This window comes from Stigmatopora argus, chromosome 6 (assembly GCF_051989625.1).
Source record: "Stigmatopora argus isolate UIUO_Sarg chromosome 6, RoL_Sarg_1.0, whole genome shotgun sequence".
NCBI lineage: Eukaryota > Metazoa > Chordata > Actinopteri > Syngnathiformes > Syngnathidae > Stigmatopora > Stigmatopora argus.
The window spans coordinates 13516113-13535276 of NC_135392.1; the positions used below are offsets into that span (position 1 = coordinate 13516113).

General features: G+C 36.9%; 1 protein-coding gene across 2 annotated transcripts in view; it reads right to left on the reverse strand.

Moving 5' to 3' along the window:
* LOC144075471 (receptor-type tyrosine-protein phosphatase gamma-like) overlaps nt 1-19164 on the reverse strand; it is a 134280-nt gene that overhangs the window by 44745 nt on the left and 70371 nt on the right. Inside the window, exons 2-5 of one of the 2 annotated variants that reach the window (XM_077602507.1) lie at nt 18877-18921; nt 18739-18808; nt 15465-15613; nt 225-320 (exon numbers count right to left, since the gene is read on the reverse strand). In XM_077602507.1, coding sequence (XP_077458633.1) covers nt 225-320; nt 15465-15613; nt 18739-18808; nt 18877-18915 — 354 coding nt within the window. In that variant the 5' untranslated portion in view covers nt 18916-18921. Of the gene's footprint in view, nt 1-224; nt 321-15464; nt 15614-18738; nt 18922-19164 lie in introns of both variants that reach the window. The other variant, XM_077602506.1, reaches the window with a different exon arrangement.

Consider the following 19164-nt stretch of genomic DNA (forward strand, 5'->3'; position numbering starts at 1 on the left):
GATGGTTAGTTATCCTGACGGCTGACAAAGCTTGCCAGCCGCTTCATCAGACGTCATTAAAAACTCTGTGGAGTTTTTAGAAGACTCATCTGATGCTATGTACCAGAACAAAAGGATGTTTTTAAAAGGAAAATGGGAATTTACAATTATCCACACTCAAGCAGACATTTACCATGCATCAGGGTAAAAATAGTTATTTAAAAAATACAATAAAAAACACCAACCTGAAGGAAAACTGCCATGGCTGCAATGATTCTTTTCTCCCGAAGAGCTGCACTGAGGCTGTCAAAGTCATCCGAGTTGTACATGTAGATTTGCATCTGTCATAAAGCAAAATATGAACATGATATTTCCAAAGCAATGTGAAGGAAAATTATTACAGTAAATTATTGTCATTTATTGTAAATGTAAAAATCTTGCTGGGCAAAATAACAGCTGAACCACATCACTCAAGGCTGTAAAGACCCTTGAAGGGTGGGCACCCCAAAGAGACTACTTTTGTTACTATTAAGTCAATTATATTATGTTTTTTAATTATGCTTTCAAGTAATGACAAGAAGACACGGACGTGTCCTGTTATTTGGAGTTCAAGCTAGTGTTTTGTTAATTTAAAAAGAAAAAAAAAGCTTTTAAATTAAATTGTTATTTTGCAATTATGCTTGACATTCTGATTATGGCCAGCAGACCTGAGTTTGGATAGAGCTATAATTCTCGCGATTGCATAATGAGTATTTTATATATATAGATCTTTAACCTGACAGTGACCAAGAGGTTAAATGTCTAAATTGTATTTTCCTGAAAATATGCATCACAATATAGTCTGTAACATGTTTTTTACACATCAGGAATGTATATAAGAGAAGTGTAATTCTCACCGCCCAGAGTTGTCACAGTGACATGAACATTATACATGACTTTTCCCCCCTCAGCTTTTGGAGTTTTAATGCAGTGCAGTATAGAGACCTGCTGAAATCGACTCATTTCTACAGCTGGAGGCACTGCCTTTACAGGAGCAAGTAATGACTCATGTTTAAATACATTTGCATCTGATTAAACACCTGATATAAACAACATGCTGTTTTCTGATTGAAATAAACAGCTAATAGAAATAGAAGCTTGCATTTTCGGTGTTTGAGGAGTGAAAAAAAAACAAAAAAAGATTACAGTCTATGAAAGAAAGGAAATGGCTGTTCAGAAAATGGTTAAAAAGCATTCATTTACTCTATGAGTAAATGCTATTGGAACTGAGCTGGCTCTGGTTCTAATGTTACAAGTGAACTAATTCACTATGGTTTCCCATTTTAAGATTAAGATTTGGCAAAATACATCAAATTGTTTCTTTTTGCTTGATGGAAATTATTAGTATAGGGAGAAGCCTATTTTAAAATGAGTTCAGTGTTCGTGAAGTTGGGGATGGCAGAAAAAAGTTATGTCATACCACAATCGAGCATGTCATCATTGAAAATGCATTATTTATACCCTGTGGAAAACATATTTTTAAGTTTAGTATCCAAAATAATGTACTCATTTATGAGTTAGTCACATACTGTATACAATTCCACATACACAGGAGCTAATCGTTGCTATTTTGAATTTCTATTTTGGATTCATAAAAAAGTATTTTCTTTTATAGGGAAAAACACCCCAACAAAAACAGTGTGACAGTAATTTCATTTATTTTCGCTGTTCATTTGTACAGACAAATAATTGATGAAAGGCACTCAAAGAATTCATTTCTGGCTCTTAATTGGTTTACCATTAAAAAATACTGCAATCCAATCTCTAAAGCACCACGAGTAGACTGCATGGAATCTATCAATGAATTGCACTAGCCTGTCTATATGACTTTTTTTTGCTTTTAATCAATGTAATGCAGATGCATTAGAGTGAGACTAGTGTTTCATGGTAAAAAGGAAATAAGAGCTCACAAGGTACACACAACGATAGCAAACCTACACAAACACAATACCCTGTAAAACGCTCTTCGGGCACTATATTTGTTGTCATGGGGATGTTAAGGCATGGCATAGATCCCAGGCCCACAACGACAAATGCAATTCTCCACATGAAATGCCTATTCATACAACATGCAGAAAAAAGCATAGTCAATAAGCATAGTCCATTGTAAATCTATGGGTACGATCGCTTGACGGCAACCACAGACTCTCAACATAGGCCAAGTTTAGTAATTATAGTGTGAGCAACTGATTGAAAAGCAGCTCAACACTTTTAGTACTTCAAAAACAAGCAATTTGCTCCAATGATGTGGGTTTTGTTTCCTCACAGAAAGAAGTAGTGATATTAAGTACACTGGATATTTCATTGTATTGCTATTGTTGGACAATTTAGAACATATAATCCTGAGGAAAGGATGGAAGTCATTATACTGTAGGTAAAATGAACATGTTAAATAGTTTCCATATGATGGTAAGATATTACCATAATTTCTAAATTATAGTGTCCCACATTTCTACAGTTATTATAGTATCCTCCTGTAAATCCAGTGTTGTTGCAATAATGAAAAGATTGTATGCATGGAAAGTATTCATCCCTGAGCCATTTTTTTCTAACTGATTATAGCTGTATTACATAATGACAACAAACCATACAAAATTAATGACTATGTAACACAGAAATATGTATATAGTGGAGGTCAACATCAGTTTAACTCCCCTAAACCAAGGAAAGGACTCCTGTTATGAGTTCCTCTAAATGCACTAAAGTCAAATCAAAATGCTACTACAATCTTTAATCAATCTGCTCTGCAGATCATTAATCTTTTGGTAGGTAGTCATTGAAATGTCAGTCTTTAAATTGACTTGCCACAAAACTTTATCATGTCCAAATACAGAGATCCCTACTTTTTTGTTGTGATTGCCTTTGCAATGTCTTTGAACTGGAAAGTGCATGGAGTCCCCACTGTGAGCATAACATACTTCACCTATTTGTGCTCTGTGGTTTGTGTGGCTCTAACCTGAAGTGATTCCTGTTATCTACCGACAACCTGAAAATATCATTGAGCAGACCACCCTGTCATTTGAGTAAAAAGTGTGAAATATAAAGAGACACAAAGACAGAAATGTTATGATTGAGGCGAATTGTGACAAAGGTGAAGAAGGGCAAATGTGCTTCCCTCCCTGTGTGTAGGCCACCAACCAGGAGGTAAACAAAAGGCTTCATGGGAGGTAAAGCCTCAACTATAGCCTTCATGAAATCAAACACTAGATTTGATTTTAAAGTGACATTTCAAAAACCCTAATACGGTAATGGAGGGTTTCAAATTTTGCTCTCTCTAAATTTAAAATCTTGATAGATTTGTGTTTTGTAAATATGATTTCTTACCTGTGACTTGTTTGTTCTCCAACAAACATGGTTGGAAATAATAATACACTAGTTATCTTCAAGTAATGCTAATTTCAACTGAGTGTTTGACAGTGTCAAGCAAACCAAGAGAGGCTAATGGATTTCATTTGATTTGGCCATATGACTCTACGAGGCTGCATTCAATGTTCCATTTTTCACATTAAGTAAGCTTTTACTATAAATCTCTAAAGTGTTATATGTGCAGGTGAACAATAAAGTAAGTTCTGGTTGACTAAAATGCATTTTATTCCTCCTGAAGTATACCATATCAATTCATGTTTTTATACAGTTAAGGTGATAACTCCTTTACAAGATGCATTCAAATGTTATGATTCTGTCTAATGTGATATAGTTTGACATGTAATCATTTGTATAATATAATGTATCTAGACAATACTCTACACAATCCTAGGTTAAGGGTATGCATGCATCCTAACTTTTGATCCAGAGGCTTACATATTGTGATAATGAAAGCTTCAAACTTTTCGATGCCGGCTTAATGTGCACTGTAATTATGTAAAGTCAATGTGAATGACATACAGTTATTACTTTTATAGCCGCTTTGGTTTTCCAAGCATTGGTGAAACAATCAAAGTATCCATACCCCATTTAACAAGCCGTTCAATTTTAAGTACATTTAGATCTGTGTGACTTGCAGAGCTTTTCAACACTCAATTTTCAACATTTAGAAAACAACACTACAGATCTAACAAAGTGCAAACAACAACTTTTATATGGTGCAGATACAGTTGTACCTCTACTTATGAAATTAATTGGTTCCAGAACTTTTTGCGGAACTTGACAATTTCGTAAGTAGTGTACTTTATATGTAAATTCTTAAAATTTGTTCCACGGTCCTCACACAGCTACCAACTAAACCCTTTAAAATTGGTCAAAGTGTCCCAATTTTATATAAAAGATATGATGTTAATCGCTTAATAAGGGGAATTGCAATCATTTATAAGGGTGGGGATTTAGCCAAGGTGGACAGGTATGTAAGAGAGAATGTTGAAACATGGATTGTGGTTGTTGTGAGACCGCCAATTGAATTCAATTGAATGTTTTTATTGTCATTATATGAGATAGAATGAGAGCGATGAAATGAGAGCCCAGTAGAGGGTAGCGAGGTCTCTAAAGTGAGAATCAATGCATCCGCGACAATATTTTCAAAATAAAATAACGGATAAGGAAATGCATTTAAGTTTGGGGGGGTTTTGTAACTTCGATCTTTTTCGTGTCTTGAGTCTCTCATTTGCATATCAAAATTTCGGGACTTGAAAATTTCATACCTAGAGGCAGAGGTATGACTGTACAACCAATTTGGGTTACTGGTTAAACAGAAATAATGCCAAGAATATGCAATATGCAGGATCAATGTTTTTATGGCTTGGAAATTTGTCAGAGAGCAGTAGACTGTGAAATATACCCATCAGGCATAACCCCCCCAAACACACACATAAACAAACGCCGTATTACATGAAAAGAAGGAAGCTATTTTGTATGAAGACACTCTATGAGCTTCAGATAAATGGACCTCAGAAACCTGGACGCAAACTAACCTTTCCACTGAAAGTGCCTAATCTGTTAACATACAAACAGTCCATTGCCAATTCCTTGTGAATGCCACAGCTCTAAAGGTTAGGACAGAGCTATTCTACAAATACCGCTATACATAATAGGACCGGTGTGCTTTGATATATTGCTAAATATAATACACAGAGGGGCGGCACGGTGAGAGCGTGGTTAGCACGTCCGCCTCTCAGTTCTGAGATTGAGGGTGCGTTCTGACCTTCCTTTATGGAGTTTGCATGTTCTCCTTGTGCCTGTGTTTTTTCCAGGTACTCCGGTTTGCAGGGTAGGCTATTTGAACACAATCAATTCCCCAAAAAAGGCCATGAATGGTTGTTCATTTTATTGTGCCCTGCAATTGGCTGGCAAACAATTAATGGTGCGGGGAAGGTTCAAATACCCACAAAACCCGTATGAGGATAAATAGACCGCAAATTGAATGACAGTGAATTAACAAAATAAACAGACACACACTGCACATTTGAAATATCCCCACGTTGATTCAATGTAAATTGGGCGGAGTTTTGTATTTTTTGTTATGGTGAACAGACAGATGTGACTTATGGTAACATACTCGCTGAAGCATTAGTATTTCAGAGGCACAGGAAACAGACTCACTATGAGCACACTGGAGTGAAAAATCAGGCAGTCTGCGGCACTGACACTTCAATGTATCATTATTATAGATGGTTCTAATGAGAGCGTGTGGGTGAGCTATGATTTAAGGCTAATATTACATGTAGAAGAAAAAGCCTACAAGCATACTGTAGCACATTTTTGGATGTTTCAAGATTGTATTATCAATGTGAACAGGTCTCCCTAATGTGAACCAGCATCATTAATTTCCAAATTGTTTGATTTTTTTTGTTAGTCAGAAAAAAAGAAAATGGAAACATGCAGTTTAAAATAACATTACCAGCTGATTTAAAATGTATACCACAATAATTTAAAAAAATGAGATTGACATTAATTATATAATACAAACAGTGTTAGACTGGTGGCCATTTACTTCTCTGACAATTCAAGGCCACTTCCAAAAACTAAATGGTGGGGAAACAAATATAGTAGCTTTTGAAGAAATTAGAGGCTTTTACGTGTGCCTTATAGTGCGGAAAATACGGTACTTTAGCTCAACTATGTTAAAAATATCTGAACACTATCTGACTGGAAATGATGAGCTTCACATTTGTAAATATAGCACCTGACCGATAATAACTTAGAGTACATGTGTTCCGTGTGCGGTCGATTGGTCGCCGTCTTTTGGTCGCCGGTCTTTTGGTCGCCCGGACCGCGAGAACGGGCGACCAAAAGACCGACGATAAAACAAGGTAAAACAACACGGTCTATGCATCAATAAAAGCCAACAATGGCCATGAGCAGTTTCACTGAGCCGACGTGTGAGTGTATAAGAGTTTGTATGTAGATGAGTTGTCCCCTTAGGAAGGTACGTCAGTCAGGGTCTTAACAAGTTCTCCAACAAAAACAATAAAAGTCAGGGAAATTTGGAGCTTTTCTTTAGCCTAATAATTAATAGGGCATTAAGTATGACTAAATAGTAATTCGCAGTTTGTATTTAGGGAATTTGAGCAACAATTTAAATGGTAAACATCAATAACCCTCCGGGCGACCAAAAGATCGGCGACCAATCGACCGTGTACCCATGTGTTCTTACTGTTTTTAAAAAGCGCCTCTTTAAAAAAAAGAAAAACATCAAAATGGAAAATGCATCAAAGATAGGGTGGGTGATTCCCCTACCTTGAAGGTCATACTTTTTTTCAATCAGGATGAGAACTACGGCTGACACAATAGATGAATAGATACATTTTCCATGTATCTTATTTAAATAATATATCTGTTTATAAATGCAAAATCTTATCTCACTTTCCATTCTATTTTCAGCCATTTTAGGTGAATAAAGGCTGAAAAATCATGCAAAGGAAGTTCTAACACTACAGTATGGTGAATGGACTACATGAGTTTTGTGAATTTAGTTGGAAGCACTATTATTAACTGTGCTTCCTGTCATTCACCCATACTTAAAGACACTCACACACAGATCTCAGTGGCTCTCACGCAAGTTGCCCATTATCTCCTTGCAAGAAATAAGTGGTTGAAATTGGTGTTCAAGGACACTTTGGTAGAACCTTCAGATAATTGCAGATAGTTTGATATTTATCAAATGAAATTTTGTCATATTGACCAGAACAGTTTAGTCCGTTTGCAACATATTTGAGGCAAGCTTTCTGTACACAGAAAATATCACAGTAGCATCAACCATATTCATTCATTCATTAATTCATTTTCTCATTAGGGTCGCAGGGGATGCTGGAGCCTATCCCAGATGAGTCTGGGCCAGGGGCGGCGGACACCCTGCATCGGTGGCCAGCCGATCGCAGGGCACAACGAGATGAACAACCATGCACACTTACACCCATACCTAGGGGCAATTTAGAGTGTACAATCTGCCTACCATGCATGCTTTTGGAATGTGGGAGGAAACAGGAGTACTTGGAGGAAACCCAGACAGGCTCGGGGAGAACATGGAAACTCCACACAGGTGGACCGTCCTGGATTTGAACCCAGGACCCCAGAGCTGCGAGGGCGACACGCTAACCACTCAGAATGTTTTATAGTGCAGTGTTTTGGTTCTAAACAAGGAGAAGGGACAGGCAGAGCCGGGCACCTCTGCTTGTCAAACAGTAATTGAAAATCATGTGTCTTGAGGGAATGCATCGGATTATTTTCTTGTAGTGCCAAAAGTCTCCGGGGACATTTCTCTTGCTTCAGGATGAAAATGTAAAGTAGGCGGTAGTGTAGAAGGGCTGGCAATGCTGTCATGACCCTGCTGAGAGTGCAGCAAGAATGGGCACTGCAGCCACTGATCCCCCCTGTGGGACTGACAGATCTGAAGCGACACAAGCAAGGCTTTGTGTGAAAACGGACAACAAAATGCACCATACGGAGCAGCCGTCCTTGCTGAGAGCACCGAGTGAGGACATCAAGAAGGTTTGATGCAGTTTCTCGCCCACAACTACACTAGACTACAGTTTAAAATTCCCTGGCCTCTGTCAAAGCTGGAGAAAGGTTGTCCATTGTAGAAGGTCAGACAATATAGTTCTGCTAGCCACAGTTGGAGAACACACACTGTCTTTCATTTGCCTCAGTCCAACAGATTGAAGATCTGAAGACAGCGCGATACAAACTAGGTTACAAGGTAATGTTCAGAGCACACTGTAATCTTGCACAATCTATCTTAGAAACCGAACTGAAATACATTATATGAGAAATGACCTGAGGAGTCAGCTATGGCTTTTTCAATTTCATGAGCGTTACTTTCTCATAAAATTGACGAGGGCTAAAAAAGGAAGAAAAATGCATGAGTCGGCAGGGATGCACCCATCAGGTGCATTATTAAAAATATATATGTACACCCAGGAACGGGAAGTGGCATACATTTGCCCTGAAGGTAACATTACACTGTTTTCTTTTTTTTTTTTGGTTTTAAAATATGTCTTTGAATGGCTCGTGGCACACTATCAGTTATGGCTAACGGTTTAATGGAAAGTAGCTGGCTTACAGCAAATACAAGAACAAATACAAGGGCAGTTTACCCGGCTAAAAATGCGGAATAGATAAAAACACAGCATAAAAAGAGAATGACTGGTTGGATTATTAAGGATACCATTAAGTCAGATCAGCAGCACTTGAGCACAACTCCAATCACCATTATAGGGTTATCTAGAAAGCACTTAGTGTACATCTGTAGCCAGCCTGCTCAGTGAGGCCTATAAGTAGTTTGATGCATATGTAAATCAGGTCTAACTTGTAGTGGTTAAAATAACACACAATAGGAAATCCAAAAACAGCAGTAGCTTATCAGCAACAATGCAAAAAAATGTTGTGCCTCAGCTTTTCCCTCTGGCCAAATGGAATTGCAAAAAGCCTTGCAAAAGAGGTTTTCCTATATAGATGCTAAAAGAACGGCACCAAATATGAACTAAATAAAAATACTAAGCTTGAACAAATATACAGTTATACCTCTACTTACGAATGCCTCTATGTATGAAATTTTCAGGTTACAAAACATTTATATGCAAATGAGCGCTTCAAGATAAGAAAATATCCAAGTTATGAAATCCCCCAAAAAGTAAATGCATTTCCTTATCCCTTATTTTATTTTGAAAATATTGTCGCTGATGCATTTATTCTCACTTTAGAACCTCGCTACACTACTGGGCTCTCATTGGCTGTCTCACAACAACCACTATCCATGTTTCAAGATTCTCTCTTACATACTTGTCAACCTCGGCTTAATGATCCCCTTATTAATGATTACAATTCCCCTTACTAAGCGATAAAAAAAAAACTACAAATGCAACGCGGTACATATTTACACATTCATTAACTCATTCATTCATTTTCTGAACCGCTTTATGCGGACAGGTCAAAGGGAAATGCACGTGCGCATATCATGCTTCAACACGGATAGATTTTCTATGCTTGTTATTCATTTTAAGAAATTAACAAATCATTTTCTTATCATTTTCTCTCATTTTTGTGCGTTTCTCACATCTTTCATACAAAATTGGGACACTTTGACCAATTTAAAAGGGTTTAGTTGGTAGTTGTGTGAGGACCGTGGAACGAATTAGAGAATTTACATATAAAGTACTGCTCTACTTGAGAAATTTTCAAGTTACAAAAAAAGTTCTGGAACCAATTAATTTCGTAATTGGAGGTATTTGCTATGGTTCGGGTAAACTGCAGATTATTGACTTCATCATGGATAAATAGATCCATCCCAAAAATTTACAAAATAAATATATATTTTTTTTAAATGAGACAAATAATTGCACAGCTATACTCTGCATGCATGGAATATGTTTTACGGCTTGAGGCCAATGCACAACTCAGCTTTTTTTTTTTTAAATCAATGCACATAGAGTATATTAAGCTCTGGCCACATTGCCGGACAAGTTCATTTAAGGTTAGAAACAATGGATTGTGTGTCCCCCTGAGGATTTGACTGCCCGCGCTCATGATTAAACAATATAAAAACACGAGATTCAGCATCAGCGCCGACGTTCCTACAAGCTAAACAATGTTTTTCAGCAGCGATTTGAAAAATAAAACAAATTCACACCACAGGCGCTGAACAGTTGAAACAACTGTGCCAAGAAATGAAAACCATTACCCATTGTTATCATTATTCATCTGATGATTTAGGAGCAGGGATGCACTTTCCATTTCCCACACAGCAAAGGTTGATAGGAAAAAAAAATCCCATTTATCAATGACACATCTTTATCTGTGATACCTTGCAGCAAGGCGAAGAGAAAATGCGTGCGGTACACGCACACACATGCTCACAGCCCTCCTAGTGTGTGTTAATTTACAGTGCCTCTCTTATCTAGGCAGGTGGGTAAAAGCTTGCAGAGGAAGTTCTGAAGCCACACAGACTGAGTGTGCAAGTGTTCTCTTCCCTCTCTATCATCATCTCCTTTGCTCCTCTGATTTATCCAATCTGGCAAGTTTGGATGGAGATGGTGATAAAAAAAATCTTGAATTGTCAAGATAGATTTAAACTGAATGACTAACAACATCTCTGCTAACTAACACAGATTGCATCAGCAGTGCTCTGATTCGCCTTTTTTATTTGGATATTAATTCAACTGAATTAAAACCAGACATGCTATTACTATACTCAATTTTGGCTTCGAATATAGAGATAATGCCGTGTGGAATCAGAAACATTGAACAGCAGGGAATATAAATTAAAGGGATTATGCTAAATTAGGTATTTTATTGTGCTCTAATCATACATTTCATGATATAAAATGGAGGTAAAAAAGATTTAAAATTTCATATTAATTTCCGTTAGCTTGAATAAAGGAAGAAATGCAGCGAACGCTGAGAAAAAAAAATGCGTGAATGGCCCATTGTGAAATTAATAGGTTTTCCAATTTTAGACAAAAATACATATCAATTAATGATAAATTCCATGGTGAAAATAAAATAAGTAGAACAACGGTAATTGGAAATAAAGAATAAATTGAACTTCCCACGATGTCCAAACTGCTTAGATGAAGCTGGCATTTTAAGAGGGTGAAGCCGCAAAAATCTAACAACACTTTTCAACCAGTTGTCGCAGTCTAAATGTACAAAAATTCAAAACTGACTTTTGTTGGCATCAGTCTCCAGGGTTTACCAGATCGGAAAGAGAGACTTCAGGCCAAACACCCCATTAACCCCTTCCGGTTCAATATATAACAACCAAAATTACAACCTCTGGTTGAAAATAAATTTCTCACACAACCTGAATCTAAAATAGGTGAAACCCACTCAATCTGGCAGCACTGTCTTTCTCCTATACCCCGGAAGACGCAGCGATAAAGTTTTGATGACGTAAATATTTAAATTGGAAATTTCATGCACTTTTTTCCCAACGCAAAAAAAGTGTCACCAAAAGACAATTTTTCCATTTATGCTTCAGTTTAAATGCAGCGCTCAATCACTAAGAATAGTGGGCGAGAACCTATTCATGACAGGCTCCTGGTGATGTCATTCCAACCTCCAGCTGATGAGGAGGTGAAAAGAGTTTATTGTAATAGCTCAGCACTAAATTGTTCTCAATATTTGCATTTTTTCAGCACATTCAAACACACACACACAGTAAGGTATTGTAACAGAAGATATGTGTGTGATAGATGTGCTTGGCATATCAAGCAGAGTATTACAGTTTAAAACAGCAGGTATGGGAATTGTAAGTCCCTACTTCATCATGCCATTCAAGGGCCCCATTATTCTACAATTACTAAATGGCAAGGTTGTAAATTATATATAATTCCAGAAGATACATGCACAAACTGTTCTTTGCCTTATCTACTCAAAAATATATGGGTAAAAGCTGAAAAGAATAAATGTCAAGCCAAGATCAATTTAGTGTTTGGAGGGCGAAATATAAAAAAAAAAACATAATAGAAAAAAATAACGAAAGGTTGGGTAAAGACCCATAGTTGCCTGGATTGATGTATAGCTTGTTGCCTGTATGTCAGATTCTGAAAGCTATAGTTGAGTGAGTGTGCAAGTCTGACGACATTAAGCAGTTGCTTCCATGGATGCATCCTTGTCAAATTCAAACAACGATTGGCTGACTGGTGATTACTGACCAGTGTTTTCTCCCAGGGCTGCTTGGTGGCATGAGTGGTTAGCGCGTCGGCTTCACAGTGGGGGACCTGGGTTCAAATCCAGGTCGGTCCACCTGTGTGGAGTTTGCATGTTCTCCCCGGGCCTGCGTGGGTTTTCTCCAGGTACTCCGGTTTCCTCCCACATTCCAAAGACATGCATTGTATGCAGGCTGATTGGACACTCTAAATTGCTCCTAGGTACGAGTGTGAGCGTGAATGGTTGTTTGTCTCCTTGTGCCCTGCGATTGGCTGGCCACCAATTCCGAGTGTCCCCCGCCTCTGGCCCAGATGCAGCTGGGATTGGCTCCAGCACCCCCCACGACCCTAGTGAGGATAAAGCTGTTCAGAAAAAGGAGAGAGATGAGTTTTCTCCCAAAAATATGAACATTTCAAAATATGTCAAACCTAACCCTAAGCCTCAATGCTCCAAATATAACTCTCATTTGTCATTCTCAAGCCCAGAAACATGGCAGTTTGATGGTTAACTTTGGAATACCAACTAAGGTATAAGTTTTTTTTTCCTCAGGTCTGGTCAACTTGCCTTTCTTCATTACTATCCGACCATATTCATCAAATCTGAATGACATTCCTAGGTTAATCACTGTAGATTCTGATGCTGTGGATTAGTTAGGCAATATATGACTCATTTCCAAAGTACAGCTCGATATCATCCATGTAGATCAACACCACATTGGAGTGGATTTAGTCCTATGCAAAACAGGAGTGGCATTTCCTTGGTATTTGCCAAATTTTATGTTGACTTTGGCAATTGTCCTTGTGTCTGCTTTTATTTACGTTATGCTTAGTCAATTTAATCCCATAAAGGACATTTCTCCCTGACCAGGCTCATTTGTGACATTCTAATAACTTTGATTTTTATTATTTTCTTCCCAAAGAATACACTATAAAAACTTGATGTCCTAACAGGATGCTATCTTTTTTGTTGTAGACAATGTGCATGTGCATAATAGTAGGTGTGTGGATGTATGCATGCATGTGTGCTGGTTTATTAGTTTTTCCTTTTTCCTCTGTAGAGATAGCATTGTGTAATATCGTATCGAAGCAATAAAGTTGAACCTGGGGCTCAACAGCAATCACTATATCACGGCTGAAACTGTGGCAATATGGAAGTGCATCGGATACCTAACGCACTGAGCCTTTCAGTATTTTTTTCCCGTTTGTTTTGTTTTTATTACTCTTCTGTTTAAATATAATAAAGAAATGTTTTGTTTCCAAATAATCTAGCAATACCCAGAGCAGAGTTCACTGTTGTACCTCTCAAAATTGTTTGAACGTGCTTCTAATGCATCAGGAAACACTCGTGTGAGTTTTATATATATGGACAGTACTGTAAATTTGGGAGACAAAAACATAACAAAATCTGTAAAAGTATCAGTACTTTTAGTGGTATATAGTGATGGACAGGTCAGCTATTTTTTTTTTTATGTTAAGCTGCTCACTGCCAGATGAATTTATCATTTTTGTTATATGCAGAAATCGATTTTTGTTCTAACACTTGAGTACATTCTTACGCCCACATAATTCCCAAGTTCTAAATTAAGTTAGAGTGATCATGAACAAGATAAATGGTATGAATGTTTTAAAATTTCAGTATGTCAAATCATCCTTTCTGCAATGACGCAAAGAACCATTGCAACTTTTTTACTACTCAGTACAAGCTGTCTAAATAAGTTGATCTATAAAAGAACATTATTATACTTTATTAGGTTGAGAATGTGTTTGTTTGCTAGGTCTCAACTTTAGAGAATGTGTCAAGGAAGATTTCATACACTTCCTAACTCGAAGGTTGTAAAATTCTAGATGTTGAGATTTTTAACAACAATTTAAGTCAGTGTTAGGGTGTTCTTAAGAGAAAAAAATAGTAACGCAGACTTTGTACAAAAGGGGGCAAGTTGAAAAGTAAAAATGAGGTTTAGAGCCTTTGAAACAACATTTTTTTCCTTGAGAAGAGACAGTAGATAAAACCCAACTTGGGTTTGTATCATTTTCTGCGTGCCTCTTTTAATTTACTTTATAGAACATTGAACCAATTTCCGGTCTGATTATTCACTCCATTTCCAGCTTATCAACAAAGAAAACAGTATATCGAGACTGCCAATATTGGATCTGGTACAGTGCAAAAGTGTGTTTCAGAAAAATTAGCATGGTGGGCCATAAAATTCAATATTAGAACAGTTTTACTGGAACTTCTTAAAGTCGCATCATTCAAAGTCATTTTTATGTTTTACTGCTAACTTATTTCTAGGAGGATGCAACTTTAACTTTGATAAATGAAAGAAAATCAAGAAGCTAAGTGAATAGAGTATTTCTGCACTGTCCCAGTTTTCTTCTGTATTTATTATTCATGGTTACAATTTTGATTAAGATCCATCAGAGGAAAATTCAACTCATTCATTTCCATGAATACCTATGTGCTGCACACCACCAATGGAATCAGATCACACACATCAAACATTACTGAAACATGTCAGTGGAAACAGATAGAATAATGATGCAATACTTGAGATGAATTCAGAAAATTCAGAAAACACACTACCATCCTCATAACTAGTTTCAGTTTAGTTTTTTCATTTTGTCGGTTGTGAGACTCAATTACCTTCCCGATATGATAGATAGTCATCCCCAAATTTATACTATTTTAATTGTTTTACTTTTTTAACAGGACACTGGAATATATTCTTGATTTTCTTACCTGGACAAACAAAGTTTAACATGAGCATATTTAACTCAAAGTCATAAGGTTGTATTCATTGTTATTTTATATTTTCAATAATGCATGCCATGAGGAATAAACATTATTTTCTTCAAATGAAATTCCTATTGCTTGATATATCTCCACAACAACTACTCTAGTGCACCCATACTAATGAGCCCCGGTGTAGTAAGAACTGATATGTGATTTTTATTTTTTATTCTTTATGAGAAGTTATTTACAAAACAACTTCCCCTCAAAATATGACTGCATGCCTTAGAAATTATATTGTATTGACCCATTTTGTCCCAGTAAAATAGTTGGGCGTCTCCACCTAATTATTATTCACAGCATCAATGACAGGAGTATTATTGCACAATTATCCCATCAGAAGGTTCTTCAGTGATTGCTACATGAAATACATAGTGTTTCTTACTTTCTCACTAATTAGTGTCAATCTGTGTCTCATCATTTGGGAGATAAAAACATGCAGGAAAAAGGGTTTAGAATGGTAAACATCAATTTAAAAAAATGAAATGGTTTGTTAAGTTAAAATACTTCAGCCCCTAACCATAGGCACTCGACATAAGTTGTAAGTTTAGCACATGGTAAAGCCAGATAAATGTGTTTACCTCCACCGGGTAACGTCTGCCCTTGATGCTATGTTCAGAGCCTTCTGATCCGTTGCTTGGCCCCCAATGAAACTCCACTTTCTCAGCTTTAAATCTTCCTGGTAGGCCTGCTCCCCTCACAAAATAGTCATCTTTGAGCATAATGGCCACTGCAGACAAGACAAAAATAGAAGGTCCAGAGCTCATGAGTTGATGGGGACAACATATCTATCTATATGGCTCTCTGAAAAAAAAACAGCAATGAATTAAGCTTCTAAATGACACTGAGATATAAGCATATATTTATTTTCCGTTGAATGTAGATTTTCAAACATTACCATGCTTATAAGACATAGTTTTCAATATTAAAGACACTGGGGGACAGGAGATTACTGTTTATTCTGCCCACTGACTATAAAAGCTACATGTTATTATTCCTAGGAAGCCTTGCGAGTATGGATTTCTTCTGAATGGATCTTTATATACACATGGTGTAATGATCTCTTTTGCTTATCTTTTGGCTCAGTGTTTTTGGTTGCGTTTTAGCCTACTTGCTTCCTATGCTGTGTGTTGGTTCTTTTTCTATCAGATCATTGTAACATTAAAATAATTTCAGCTTTGTCATCATCTCATCATGTTCATGTCTCGCCTTCTCTGTCAGTTTGTGTTTAGTTCCATGTTTTTGTTCTCTGACCATTGTCATGTCATGTTACAATGTCATTGGTGGCGGTCATTTTAACTTTTCTTACCTTCTTACGTGTTCTTTAATTCCCCCCAAAATAGACTCACGCAATCAATCTTCACTTAAAATCCAATTTAATTACATCTTTACATTTCACTTCACACATTTGCTTTCGTTCCATTTAAGATTCATAAAAAAATCACCAGACAGTGAAATACCAACATTTCAGTTTGTTACGCTCAAGGATGTAGGTTTACCCATTTCCATCATAGTGCTCAGTGGAGGTGATCCTTCCGCAGATAAAACACTCATCTGTCGTTTAGAGACTGCAAGGTATGCATGCATTATTCATGCCAAAAAGACAGGGACATTTGTCTTGTTAGCCATGCATTATGAAGAGGGGGGAGAAGCAGCTACATGCCATTTTTCTTTCACAGCTGTTGTTAGTGTTGGCATTTTTTCTGGGCTTTCAACATGCAAGCCAATAGCATCGTATTTTTTTCCGACTGAACATTCTTTCGCAATAATATAGTTATGCATCTTCATTTGGTATTAACACTACACAAATATTAATTGTCTGTGTGTCAGTGTTGCGGCTTTTTGAAACAAGCAGCAGTTTACCTTGCAAACATTGCAAAACAATTGTAAATCACATTCCTGAGAATGTTCTCGTTCATTGCGACTGGAATGTTCCAGTTTGATTAGAAGACATTTTCTTTCTCAACAAAGTGTATGAAGCTTAATCAGTTCATGCAACAAGGTCAGCCAAGACAGACAATCGGAAATGTATCAGGACGCTCTGTGAATCTCAGAAGGATTTACTGCCAACACATAATAATGTTCTCCTTCTAACCTGGTAACACCCTTGAACAAAGGATGGTGCATCCAAAAGACCATACACCAGATACAACGAAAAGTGACTTGCTGCATGCAATTTTCACAGCTTCTTGTTGTGTTTTATGAATGTCAGCAACTATTATTTTTGGGAAAACAATCTATGGATGGAATGGAATCTATTTTGTGTTTACGTTCTCAGTATATATAATATAATTTTGCTAGAAATGCAGGGAAGTGCTGTAATTTGGTTCTGTCAATAGTCATACCAATAAGATTTGGCATCTGCCTTTCAACTCTAGATTCAGCTGGTGAAAATTGATTATCCATTTTACTGACATGCTAAATTATGAAATACTTTTAGCTGTCAAGCGGGGATCCATGGGATGAGAGGAAAACTGAATGCAGATGGCCTTGTGTTGGTTCCTATACATGGTGTCTTTGCCCTTGTTATAATTCAGCTTGTCTGAATGAAAATAGGATACGTAATCTTCATCATGACTGACTTGCTTCATATTGCACCTGTCCTGTTTTATAATCCGAAAAAGGGGGTGATGCAGGATGTTTGACATGCAGACGTGTGCCTACATGGAAAAGGATTATTAGATGTGTCACATTGGTTTACATCTTCAGTGCTGTGGGTTGTCATTTCAATTGTTTTAATCTGTTTTTTTTATTTTTTTTAATTTTACATTCCTTCAAATTTAATAGAATGCTAGTTTTGTAATTTCCTTTTTCAGGTCATGTAATATGAGCATAATCTTAAAGGAGATTATTTTATTCTTGTCAATCAAATTTTAAATCTGGTGGCTGCAGACCAGTCGCGGGGAACAAACCAAATGTCTCACTGCCAATGGGTAAAGTCAGAGAAAAAAATAATAAAACACACACACATTCATAAATTTCAGTTTCCATAATTTGTCGCTTTTTGAAGTAACCCTGCCTGGTCAGAAAAAAAGTTTGCCCTACAGGAAGAACACATTAAAGCCACTATAAATACGTAAATCCCTGACTAACATTAAAATCACCTCTCAAAGTATTGAGTATCTCTGGATCCAGGGCAAATTCTATAAAGAGACGATGAAGCATTTGCACTTTTTACTTTGAAGCAAGCATGTTAACCCTTCGCCGGCCTGGGACTTAAAACAAATTCCGTATCTCTAGGCTAGCCATTAAAAAAATAAAACATCTATCGTTAATTTCTGTTTGATCTTCAGACTCTTTAATTGACAGAGTATAAAGGGAAGGTACATTTTTTGAATATCATTGTCCATAGTTGAATATATTGAAAATCCTTCGCTGTCCTTCATGATGACAATAAAAAAAGACAATAAAAGCATTCAAATCAATTCAATTCACTATTGTGGGGTCAGTCAGGTAGTTACATTAAAGGGATCAACGTCCCTCTCAAACCAGACATGTAGGAATAGTAATATATATAAAAAAGTCAGGGTGAAGAAAATGGGTCAAGCAACAACTGTATGAATGTTGTGCGTGACCTGGAATTGCCTGTACATACAGTTCATTACGTAGCCAAGCTCGCTGAGTTAAACAAATATGTACCAATACGCCAGCCGCAAATGGTTATGGAAATTCTTCCTTGTAAGATGGCGGCTTTCAAAGATTTGTGATTTTGGTGTTTTTTCTTTTTAAATTGTGTATTAGAAAGGAAGACAAATAAAACTGATTTTAAAAATTAAAAATCTATAGTATTAAACGGAAAGAAAATAGTTGTTTCCTTCCTGAGTCAAGGACAAACCTTCTTGATGTTTATGTTACCTGTTTTGCCAGTGTTCTTCATTGACGTCTTATTTGAAGATTGGATACCAAAGCCTTCCAGTGTAATTTCCTGAAACTCAGTGGACATTTTAGCGTCTTGATCAACAATGTTGATTGGTGACTGGTTTTTCGCCTTACATTCTGGGTAGGCTGACGCCCAGCCTCCATCTGGTCCATATATACCTGGGTATACAGAAAAGTAGGATCTCATTAGAGATGGGGATGCAGAGTTGTCTTCAGAAGTGCATTTCAAGCATAAATACACAGCAGTAGCTTATCCATTCAAAGCATGGCTGCCAAGTTGTCTTACTTAAAATGAGACATTGCTTACAGAATAATCATCAAGTACCTAAAACTGAGACAGCTGCTAAAAAATGAGCAACACCATCTGCATTTCTCTTCTTTGGCTAGAAATGTTATTATCAT